Source organism: Daphnia magna, linkage group LG3 (genome assembly GCF_020631705.1).
Source record: "Daphnia magna isolate NIES linkage group LG3, ASM2063170v1.1, whole genome shotgun sequence".
Lineage (NCBI taxonomy): Eukaryota > Metazoa > Arthropoda > Branchiopoda > Diplostraca > Daphniidae > Daphnia > Daphnia magna.
The window spans coordinates 1,599,356-1,611,819 of record NC_059184.1 but is presented as its reverse complement, the minus strand read 5'-3'; the positions used below and the strand labels follow the sequence as shown (position 1 = coordinate 1,611,819).

The window sequence follows — 12,464 nt, the reverse complement described above, 5'->3', positions numbered from 1 at the left end:
CAATAATATGAAAAGAGTCATCATCCAAACGACACAAATCAGTCTTCTATTCATTGTCATCATCTTTCGCTTCGTGATTGATCGAAAAATGACCTCATCAACGACCTGATTCAATCCCCGACCAATTATGACAACTCGGCCGGGTTACACACCATATTTTCCCTCTTGCATTTGTACATCATAGCGACATGGAACTACTAAAAATGTAACGAAGCTTGTCCACTCTCGCGTACCCGTGACTGATTGCTACAGCCATTTTCGGTTCGAAATAGGCCCCTGACGACAAGATCAAAACGCAAGATATGGAGTCCGTCCAGGAAGCCAATAGCTGACAAACACGACAACGAGTCAATAGGCTCATCTCCCCAAGATTTTTATTTTCGCATTAAAAAAAAAAAAATACAAGCGCTATGTTCGTTAAGACTGTTTACCACTCTAGCATATTTTCCATTTGCCTTTCATAAGCTTTTTTGGTTGGGATATAATAAAGAAAAAAAAAGAAAAAAAGAAGAAGAAAACTCGACTTTTGGTTATTACTTGGTTTGATTCGTTGCTTTTGTTATCGATAATAAACGTTTGTTTATAGAACCCAAGACTCTCTTCGTTCTTTAAGGTTCTCTGTTTTCATGGAAGGAACCAATAAAGCTTGCGTAAATCTCAATCTCATTTCCCACCTTCCATCTTGTTTGCTTCGCAATACAATTTATCTCGCTTCAAAGGAGATCGTATCCTCGGAGAAAACTTTTTCTTACATCGGTACATTATTGGCGGCCGTCGTATGTGTTGAAAGCTACGCTCATCATAGGAGAGATCAAAATGGGATCGCATGCACAATAGCAACAGCCAACGAAGACTACTCGTTAAAAACACCTTCTCTTCTAAGGAACTACTCCCTTCTCCTTTGTGAACGGTAGCAAAGAGCCAAACACGAAGGTAAATTTTTAACGAATTAAAAACATGAATGTTGTAACGATAACTAAACTAAAGATGAAATGTATCGTTGATATTACAAGCACGAAAAATACCCCCGGGGAGGAATGATTTATTCAAATCGAGATCGAACGGAATAAGAGACTAAATGTAACCAGCGTTCGCCGACGACGATGGTGAAAGATTCACACTTTGTCAGGATGAAATAAAAACGGACGCCGTTATTCTCGACATACCACACAATCGTGTAAGAAAGCGAAGAAGAGACAAAGGACCAACAAAGCCAATCAATTTGTTACGCTTTCCCTGTTTGGCAAAATCCATTGGATGCCAACAATGAGAGTAGAATAGCAAGAGCAGCGACAGGATTGAGGAAGAAAAAAAACATGGAAGTAGAAGAGAAAAAGACAAAAAAAAAAAGACATGGAGACGGAAAGGAGAGAAGTCAGTAGCGGAATAAGACGGAGATACAATTTCTGCAGAGGACGAGATGATACGTCAAGCAGAATCAGCGCAAAGGCTGGCTAACGACTCACAAACATCACACCTTCGCCAGAAAACGCAAAGAAAAAAGCCTTGTTACAGTAAGAGAACGGAGCGGGACAAATCGTAATCCATTAAGGCGTTGTCGGAGGCCCAGACCAAGTAAAAAGGGGAGAGAAAAATCCAGAACGTCATCAAGACGGTCGACTAAAAGAAGAATTTGGAAGAAAGGGCAAAAAAAAATCTAAGGAATCTGAAAACCTAGTGATACACGAATGCATTAGGAGAGCAAGCCAAGTCCAATTTCCTGTGCACCCTTGAATATCCGAAGAGAGATTACGTTAGTAGTATGCAGCTTGCAATATCTACGCTGCTGCTACTACTGCCGTATATAAAAAAAAAAGACTAATGAATAAATCCTTGGAATCGTATCCAATGCTTCGAGTTTTCATTTCCCATTTTTTTTTTTAAGCTTTACTGGAGGATCCCTCTAAAAGGAAAGCCGAAACGTGCTTGGGTAAGCCGTTTCCGTAATCATGTTTGTTATTTCACCATGTTTCGAATTGAGAATGTAAACTATATAGGAACTCTCAAAGAAAGGAGTAAAACAAAATTCAAAAGAAAGAAAAAAAAAAATAAACGGGGGGCAAGAAACGTCAAACCGCTTTCCCATTGTGCCCAATATCCGTAAATGAAATTTCGAATAAAAAAGACTTGCAAAAGACTTTCGATCCAAACGATGGACAACGTCAGCTGCTTCACTGCTGTATTTTTTTTTCTTCTTCTTCTTCTTCCGCATCGCTAGAGATGGTTCTGAAAGTCAAAAGGGATAGCCTGTATCCCCCGATCAGCATCCGTTGTACCCGCGAGTATGGAGCGCAACAATTCACATCAGAAATGACACGGAAAACTGGATCTCGTCCCTAACTTACCCAAACCCATGGCTTCAATCCCCAATCGGGAGCTCAGTAGACTCTTTTCGCACTTTATTTCCTTGCTTCAGATAGGCGGAGGAGACAATGAACGTGAGCAGAGGGAAAAGACAATTTACGGCCTCTACTTCAAACCAGATTAGCTAATCGTTGATTTAAGGGTGTCGACAGCACCGTAGCACGACAACGGTGCAAAGCGAAATCAATACAAGTCAGAAAGATTCCACTGACGTAATAAGTCACGAGGAAAGGGAAGGAGAAGAAAAAAAAAAAAAAGACACTACGGGTTCTATTGGCGGAGGTCTGCACGCTAGCTGCCTTAAACCCGAGCCATTATCGATTGGTAGTAATGATATCCTGTGTTGTCGCCCTTTGAGCCTTCATCACCGAACTTCTCCCGCTGCTCCCTACCTCTACGTTCCCTATTCACCATAGCATGTACCATCCAATAGAATTTCTTGATTCCGTTCCCGTCCGTCCGATGGATCACCGCGGCCGGGCACGTGAATTTCTCATCTCTCTTGGCGCATTTAATCTATTTATTTAAATGGGGGTGGGTTCGTGTCCGTCCTACCATCTATTTTTATCCTTTTTCTACGAAAAAGAAAAATCCTCGATCTTATTTTCTTGTTTCTTCCGCCTCTTTTGATCGTGCTGTTGTTTCTCGTAGTGTAACGTCATTGACGTGCGAAATAAAACAATGGGAACGGCTTCTAGGTCTTTGTTATTCTTCTGGGTCACACTTACGTTGTCATTAGCCATGTCGTTGCTGCTTAGCTGAATTTGATCTTCCATCAAAGTCTCACCGCTCGGAGCGTGTGTACCCGCGTAATAGAATTCGAGGGAACCGTAGAAGCAGACAGAGGAAAAGAGAAGGAGAAACGGAGGCAAGAGAGAAAAAAATCCATAGAGCTAGCCGGCTGACAGCGCCTCTTCACGGGACAGTGAGAAAGAAAGAAAAAAAATAAAATAGCGGGATTTTAGCCATCTTGACTTTGATGCGTTTCCGTCAGCCTCTCGATCGTTCAATCTCTTTTTGCTATGGCGTCTCTTCTTTTTCGATCGCTTCTCGACTGTCCTTTTCCTTCCGCTTCTCTCATGTTCCACGGCAACCAATAAAAAGAAGTGGAATAAAAAAAAAATCTAGCGAATAAATCACAAAGCCTACACACGACACGCTACAGACAAAACTCTTATTACCGCATTGCGGATATCTGCGCTCCTCTAGTACGCTGCCCACCCGAACAGCTACCACATCTAGGCTACTACTGCTATACAATCGCATCTAGCACGGTCCGTGCGGGTATTCAAGTCAGACCGTCTTTTTACTTTGGCGAACGTGAACGAAGACGGTGATAATCTCGCTTAAGACAGCCAAAAGAACGGAAAAAGTAAAATCGAACACGCGTTCGTCCGAGGCTATGCCACGTGACGGAGAACAATGGAGTTCGTGAACAGACAGACGGTGCTGTCAGAACAGGACCAACGGCAAAACAAAAAATGAAAGAAACGCAAGAAACGCCGAAAAGTCTTGTCTCTTTCTTTCATATGTTTTTTTTTTGTTTAGTTTAACGATTAGAGATCCAAAGTGCGACCAAATGGACGACTAAGCAGAAAAATGGGTTTGTCTCTTTATCTTTTGATCCGATTGTCTTCATTTCCAGATTTTTCATGCTTTTACAGCTGACTGATAATTCAACGCCTTAATAATGAGACGGTCGGACCCGATGCACGCACAATCGATCGACGCTGTTTCCTGATGATCGCTTCCACTCGCTTTCACCAGCGAGAGAGACGGACAGCTAAAAGCAGTATATGCCTTGCATTTGTGTAGTAGAATAAGAAAGAGAGAACGAGAAAAAAAAAAATGAAACAAAATAAAGAGGCCCAGGCGGAAGCCCAAAGGGATTCTCTAACAAAGCTGCTGGGCGAATAAAAGAAGACGAAGAATAGGCTAGCTTATTCCCGCGATGGACCAGGCATCCATCTTCGTCTATCGACTCGGCTCTAGAAGTGGAAGGACCGTAATAAAAGGAGGATCTAGCGAATGTGCTACTGTCAGAACTTACTGTTACTCACATCAAATTTGAACGACAAGAAGATTTTCAGACTTTCTTTTTCATTGTGGTTGGTGTGGTGGAAATGACGGCGATTTTTAACTGGGCAAAGTTCAGATGACCCTTTGATAATACGTCATTTTGAATGCTGGGATAGACAACTGCTCAACGACTTCTTCTTTAGTTCTTGGCCAAAGCGCTTTTACAAACTGGATTTACCCCAACTGAAGTAAAAAAGATCGATAAGGGCTCACTACTCAGTTTTCTGCTTCGTGCACGTCCAGTGCTTTTAAAAAAATAGGGGAAAAGAATGGGAGAAAAAAGTGAATGTTCAGCAGTTTCATTCTGTAGGCTTTTCAGATTCTTTTCTGTTTTTTCCAGGCCCTCCAATCATTGCACGTGAAAATCAACCGCATTATCGAAACGTGCGGGGACGCAAAGGCGTAATGTTATACTGCGCAAAAAAAATTATCAGCTGTCAAAAATCTATCGAAAAAAATTGATCCAGTATCCCTTTCCGACGTTCCTATGTGGATGGACCAAGCAAAAGAACAAAGTAATAAGAGAGGGAAACGTCACGACTAAATTCGTTGCCGTTGAAAGATGATAAATGACGGGAAAAAGAGCAAGGGATCAAATGTCGGCTAAGCGAAAGGAAAGACCTACAGCCACAACGTATTGAGTGAAGAAAACGGTCGGCAAGAAAGCATCCAATCAGCCGCTTGTGTCAGCCTTTTCTGCTTTTCGATAACGAGCAAAAAAATAAATAAAAAAAAAGGGGGAGGGAAACGAAAACCAACCGAAGGTGGACTTAAGTTTTCTCCTCTCGTCGATTTTCCGTCCCTATATCTAGCAGAAAACCTACTAAATCGGCTTAGACCGGTGGAGGAAAATGGCACGGGAAAATGGAGTTACTTCTCTTCCTTCTTGGAATGGAACAGTCTACTCGGTCAGTCAAAAACAAAAAAAAAACAACATAAAATAAAAAGGGAGGAAGGAAATTCAGCCTGCAATCAAATGCAGTGAGGCGAATGTCTGAATCGCATCACCTGGGAACCAGAGTGGAGAGAATGGTATTCCGTCTTTGTACGGCAACAAAATGACAAAAGAAATCGTTCCAGTCGGACGGTACGAGGAATGGCATCTATCGATCTACTGACGACGGAACAGAATAGCATCTCGAAACTTTGAACGGCGTGAAATGAACAGCCGCATTGCTCACCAAAGGGCGACGGCAACGGATATGAAATCGTAGACGACGAGGGGAAGAAAGAATCGGACAGTAGCTTAAAGCAACAATTCTATTGGCCAGCCTTATATAAGAAATAACAAAATAAATACGAGAATCCTGTATTCTATGGAACAAGTATACGAAAGAGTGCAGCCGAGTTGTCACGGCGAAGGAAAAAAAGATGGTCTGACGATACACTGCGAGAAACACAGCGCGCGCATTTACCCTGCCATACAGGCATCGATTTGCCTCTAGCAATGAAAAGTGTTACAGAAGAGGAAAGATTATTAAAAAGATTTCAGTTTTCGTGCGTGTGTGTATGTGCGCTCGACGACGGTTATCACACAAAAAAAAAAGTACAAACGCGGGATACGTGCAGTTGAAACGCGATTCCGTGCGTCTCTGAGCTTTTCCCCCCCAGCTTAGCATAAACCAATTCATTCCCGGTTCACACTCAAACTCATTCGCTTTCATTGCACAGCGTTTTCGCAAGCCCGCAAATGGGGAAGCAAATTGGATAGCAATGATAGGAGACACGAAATGCCTAACAAGACAAGTGAATAAGAAATAAAGATGACTGATCTCGACGGCAGTCGGACTAGGAGACATTGTCTCTCATTCTGTTTACACGGTAACACCGTCGAGTCGCAAAGGACCGCTGCAGGGGACGGAAAGAATCCTCATCAACATCAAGAACGAGGGAGAGAGAGAGAGTTACAAAAAATAAATAAATAAATAAATAAACAATCTTCCTTTCTTTGTCCGCTTTTTTCTAGTGGAAGTAATGGATTACACTATAGCAGCTTGAGTACTTAGATCCCTAGGAAACGAACACGCCGTTGCTTTTGTTTTACCCCCACTAAGTTGCCTGCTGTGTCGAAAGCTCTAGTCGTTATAAATCATTTAACTCATAAACCTCAACTATTGCCACTTAAATATCTATGCGCTTTTCCCGTTTAAATAATGCACACAAAAAGGCTCCCTTCCAAGAGCTTATCTGCCACTCGTTACGTGGTAACGAGACAAAACGGCAACGACCGAATTCATTGAGTAACACCTCAATTGTTAACTAATAAATTAACAACCCCCTATAAAATTACAAATTTCAAAAATCTTACCTGTAAACTCGGATGGCACCCAAGTTCGAGAAGTGTTTTGACAACTCCGACATGACCTTTATTGACGGCGATGTGCAGCGCTGTCTGGCGACGTTTATTACGGGCATTGAGATCGGCTCCGCTCTGCGCCAGCACTTCCATAACGGATGGCTCGTCGCCGAAAGCCGCATGGTGAACGGCACGGTCTCCATCTTTGTCCTAAATAATTAGAATGTACATGAATATACATGGCATCTCAGTAAGTCGAATAAAAGCTGCTTCAAATTCATTACAAACACTTTTCCCTCTTTCTAGTGTTCCTCAAAAAAAACTTTTTTATTCGTTTCAAGAATGCGACATTTGAGTTGTTGCATCACCAGAAAAAAATAAACAAGCGGAAAAAGTAATTAACACAAAACAAACAAAGACGGGGTCACATCAAAAGTGTTCCCCTCCAACGAGGCAAGAAAAGCCCGTCCCAGAAAATGAACAGCTTGGTGCAACTGACAGTATTAACTAAACCTATAGAAACCATCTAGGTTAAGCTAAAATGAACGTCTCAACGATATTCTCAAATTTCCTTGGACAAATCGTTTTGCATCACTTTTCATTGCAGAACCAAAGAGCTTTAGCATCTATGGTCGCGATTGCTTCGGCATTTGTTGACATATTGTACGGTTCCGGAAAGGATAAGCATTTATCGATCTACGCTGCCAGCCGACTGAGCAGGCTTGGGATTCATCTACAACGACCTCGACTGTTCAAATACGGTTTTTCGCAAGCAATAGCCGACATATTTCTGGTTGAAAGCCGTATACAGGCAAATGATCTCTTCACTCTGTGAAGCATCCCAACAAATCTCTTGGCACCGACTGCAAAAGTTAAACCGAGTGCCACCGTTTACTGCAACGTTGATGACACAAAAACTATTGATCCCAACCCTGTGGCATAAAAACAGGGCAAAAGAGCACTAAATTTAAAGTAATAGCAAATAAAAGCCACATAAACGGTCGGAATACGATTACAGGCCACGGGCTGAACACTATCCTATGAGATAATGTTTGGGATGCAATTTAAGCGAGTACAGACTCCAAAAGTAAGTAATCAGTAGTGATTGATTCACTAGATGGTAAAAATGGAGACACGCGATCTGTTTGATACTTCAGTTAACGCAGTTGGTACCGAACGAAGTTACCTGGCACATGATACCCTAGCACCGGGTGGCTGGATCGGACAAAATGAACTCGGACAGCATCAATCAACCGACATGACAGAGTTCACAGAGATGCTCGATCAATACGTGACAATTAAAACCTTTTCAATTGACTTTCATGGCAACCATAGCAGAGGCGGAATTCTTTACAAAAATCTATCCATAATTCTAAATGACAAGAACGAGAAAGAAAAAGTGGGACGAGCTGCGGAAACAGCCACCAACGACGGGTACAATCCATAAATCAATACCAGCGCGTCAGCAACAACGATTGCCTTCAGAGAATTGGACATCACAGCAAAAGAAATGGACCTTGGACAGGCCGGATGACGACAAACACAATGTTATACCCATTCACCTCAAAGAAAACATCCTTTAACAGTATCGGGAAGCCTCTGGTCATGAAAACATATCTTGCTTCAGGAAAAGAAAAAAAAAAAAATCCATATCCAATTTTCTTGTCTTCTTAGAACAAGCGAGTAAAGGGAGGTCTCTTCCAATAAAGCTGAAGAAGTGATAAACATAACGTTATAATTGGAAAGCCGTATACAGTAGCCAATACCAACCCACATCGCCTATGACCTACTCTACGGTGTTCCTGATAAAATTTTTCATAGATCAGAGCACCAGATTAACAACCAATAGTATTTAAAATTAAAACTAAAATCCCAATTAGAAAAAAAATATTATTACAAATGGTAAAAGCTGCTTGGGGAATTCATATTTCAGGCAACACATCTAAATCTTGATTCTTTTACAAACACTTTGTTATTAACATTTGTCTGACCTAGTCAAACATATTTACGTTTAACGTAATCAATAACACTCCCAGATCATTACTAACTAATGACGACACGAAGTGTACGCCTAAAAGCGCCAATGGGAGTTCCCTTTTTTCTCGTTTTTAGGCAAATAGGCTATCAATTATAAGAAGCATTTAAGGTAATCATTTCTCCAAAACCCAGTAACGCTAACTCCGGAATGAATATCCGCCAGATTGCGGTCTACTTTACTATACCGTCCTAGTACTGCAGAAGGACGAGCGTTTTTCCTTACATTCCGAACATACAGCCACAAAAAAAAAAAAAATGCCTGCCTTCCTCCAACATCCGGACATGTTAAATAAAATTTTATCAAAAACTTTCCGATGAAAGAAATACATAAATTTTTTTGGGGTGAATTTGCACTCCTGGTCCAATGTTATGGCTTTTTCGAATGTTAGAGCCAACCGTACAACAAGAATAGAAAAGCGCATTTGGACGTAAAAAGAAGATGAACGAGCACTAACCTCAATTTCGACGTCGGCTTTGTATCGCAGAAGCACTTTGATTACTTCAAGATGACCGTTCTGGCTGGCTGCTTGAAGAGCTCTGCAAAAGAACACCGATTCACGTTAAATATTTTCTTTCTTTTCTTAAATTAAATTCCTTGATCATTTCAAGCTGAATGGATTTGAAATACATCTAATGCACTATAAAAGAAATTAAATATATATACGTGTGCCCAGCAAAGACTCCGTTGACATCAGCGTCCACTCGTTTCAGAATTTCTTCAACCTTTTGGGTGTCTCCATTGGCAGCCGCTTTGACTAATTCCTCGTGGACATCTCCAGTGACATGAGTTTCGAACAACTTCTTTAATAAAGCGCTCAAATTTTCTGTGGATGAAAACCACAACAGAGCACGTATTAAATATTAAAACTCCTTCGTTGTATCGGAAAACGAAAATGTTTAATAACGCTCTAATTTACCTCCGTTGCTTGCCCCTGGCAATGAACCGTCGGACGCAATCTTAGTCACAGCCGCTGGGTTATATGTCCAAGATGTCCCACAGACCTCGACTTTAAGATCGTTGTCGTGATAAATTTGCTGAACACGGCCAACTTTCCCCAACGTCTATAGATAGAAAATAGAGAAATGTTAGGAAGAATCCCGACCGCCATGTCCATAAAAAAAACGAATAACAAATATTTGAAAGCACTTAGAAAATACTGTCCTATAGCTTTAAATAAACGAAATGACAGCTCGTAAATGGATTATAAATCTCTTTTCTACACCGACAAGAACAAAGCTTTATCATACCGGTGCCATGGCTTCTGCCCATTCTCCGTGTCCCCGTTGTAAGATCTTTATGCGCTCCAGGTCGCTGCAGATTTGCACGAGATCCCCAACAGCGAATTGTAGCTGAACGTCGACGTTGGAGGTGCCCGGCGGAGGACTCGTCACCTAAAGTGTAAGTTTGAGAATCAGAATTTCAAGAAATGAAGCGTCAACAAGGCTTTCACTTACAACGACTCTAAGGATTGTAGGATTAAACGTCCACCTTAAAATGAGAAACGAAATAGGAATTAATGCAAAAAAAAAAAAATAGATAAAAAGAACGTTGAACTAACCAAAACGTAACTTATTTTTAGAGTTTAATAAATATAGCGAGAAAAACAAAGTAAAATACCTATTGCCACTTGGATAAGAGACTACAATATCGTGATCTTCGTCTATTCCCACGACAGTGCCAGTCGTTCCAAGACATTCAAACATTCCATCAGTCCAGCCCCCGTGACCATGTTGTAAGGTTTGCACTAATTCCAGATCTAGATCGACATTAACCTGCACGGTTCAGGGAATCTCTTCAGTACAATAGACAGTTAACTTTTCATTTTTATTTTTTTGTTTTTACCTGGTCACCGATAGCAAATCCATGGAGACCGGAACGACCTGGACCTTGTTCCCCTAAAAGTGGTAAATGATCCCTGTAGAATGTTCCTCCTTTGGCATCGTTGACAACTTTTAGATCCGCCTGAGGGGGAAACATGGAAAACGTTGAACTTCAGATCAGGGAGCGATGATAAATTTTCTTTTACCATTCCCTCGAAACCCACTCGGTAGAGATTTTTAGCACCGTTGTCCCATATGACATAGGCAGCAGACCGAGGACTCGCAGCTGACCAATCCTGTATTTCCGTCACCTTTCCACGTCTACCATTTCCGCCGTCTTGATCCTCCCTACCAACATAAATTGAAATTCTATTAGTTAATTTTATAAACGACGAATCCTATAGATAAAACTTGTAACTAAATTGATATACCATTGCCAATCTACTCCCCGGACAACGCGTGCGCCAGCAAAAATGCCACGTATTCCGATTTTCTTGCTTTTTCGCCTGGGTTCAAGCAGTACCCTAATGCAAAAACAAAACATGCATTACATCTAAAACTTGAATAAACAACAATCCAATGGTAAACTTTGATGTCAAGGTACATTGAGTGAACTGTGGTAAGTGAAAAATGATTGTTTACCTTTCTGTTCCAGGAGTGGTAATTCTGTAAAATCTATGTCTGAGGTGATGTTTATCACTATGATAGCATATTGAGCACAGATCATAGTTGGTGCACTCTGCACACTTCCATCTAATTCCATATATAGGTTGTTGATGGCAAGTATCACACATTGTTCCTTCATGTTTAATTCCAGTAGGTGCACTGTCAAGGTTCCGAAGATCATAAGCTCCACAACATCTATAGTTTGCAGCAGTTCTGTCCATAGACAAATTTATAAGTAAAAATAACAGAAATATTTATTTATAGTATTGTCACACCCATTATCCCAGACCACAACCACTTCTTCAGGTGATTCGAAGTTCCTAACAGTTCCAACATGGCCCTCACCTCCATCCTGCATTAGGAAATCATGAATGGCATTTTCATGCATTGTTAAGACTTTTATTTTTTCAGCAGTAAACAAGAAACTGCCTTTCCGTTGATAAATCACATATATGCAAGTTTCAAGAGGATACTCACTTGTTTACCCCATTTCCAGTCAGGACCACGAATAACACGGGTTCCCACGCCTTCCAACATAAAACGGTTTGCTCTATTGGATGGGGCGGGAGTGGTATCCATTTCGTTTAACGTCAATGGTGTTTATGACGAATTATAATCAGTTGAAAACAAGAAAGTTTCGACTGATTGTTGCCTGGAATTCGGCTATGTAAGCAATACTACTAGCAGACGACGTTTCCTGAGCTGCCTGCCACTGATTTGCAGGTATGTTATTATTGGTAGGAAAATGTTGAGGGTTCAGCAAATTAAACTGATAAAAATGCGTAGTATATCACATGGGGATGGTATTTGCCGTTGCCAAAAACGTAATATCCCTCATGGTCTTACGATAATATTTTCTACTTCCAACTTTGTGTAATAACCATGACAGGAAAAATACAAAAACATTTTTTTGTGTGAAAGATTTAAGATTTCCACCTCCCAGTCAATTGTTTGTTAGCTTGCGTAAGGAAATGGGATAAGATTTAAAAAAATAATAAAATCTTCTTTAATTTGCAATTTTAACACAGCAAATATTGGTATATTAGGCATCTGTGCATAAGTAAGCGGCAGACCCTTGTTTCAACTGCTCGAGACTATTTTTGGTACAGAAAAAGCTCTTTCTTTAGCTCCTTTTTCACAGTATGTTTCCTAACCTCAATATCAGCTGTCATGTTTTAATCCTACATTTCGTCCTTAAGCT

The 12,464-nt window shown here is 40.9% G+C and overlaps 1 protein-coding gene across 1 annotated transcript in view; it reads right to left on the bottom strand.

The window, feature by feature from the left end:
- LOC116918599 (E3 ubiquitin-protein ligase MIB1) overlaps positions 1–12,000 on the bottom strand; it is a 35,222-nt gene extending 23,222 nt beyond the window's left edge. The window contains exons 1-13 of the mRNA XM_032924333.2: positions 11,741–12,000; positions 11,539–11,615; positions 11,240–11,476; positions 11,029–11,121; positions 10,804–10,945; positions 10,620–10,739; positions 10,395–10,549; positions 10,232–10,265; positions 10,025–10,168; positions 9,694–9,838; positions 9,441–9,600; positions 9,232–9,313; positions 6,752–6,949 (exon numbers count right to left, since the gene is read on the bottom strand). Coding sequence (XP_032780224.1) covers positions 6,752–6,949; positions 9,232–9,313; positions 9,441–9,600; positions 9,694–9,838; positions 10,025–10,168; positions 10,232–10,265; positions 10,395–10,549; positions 10,620–10,739; positions 10,804–10,945; positions 11,029–11,121; positions 11,240–11,476; positions 11,539–11,615; positions 11,741–11,842 — 1,689 coding nt within the window. The 5' untranslated portion in view covers positions 11,843–12,000. The remainder of the gene's footprint in view (positions 1–6,751; positions 6,950–9,231; positions 9,314–9,440; positions 9,601–9,693; positions 9,839–10,024; positions 10,169–10,231; positions 10,266–10,394; positions 10,550–10,619; positions 10,740–10,803; positions 10,946–11,028; positions 11,122–11,239; positions 11,477–11,538; positions 11,616–11,740) is intronic.
- Between the last annotated feature and the right edge of the window lie 464 nt (positions 12,001–12,464).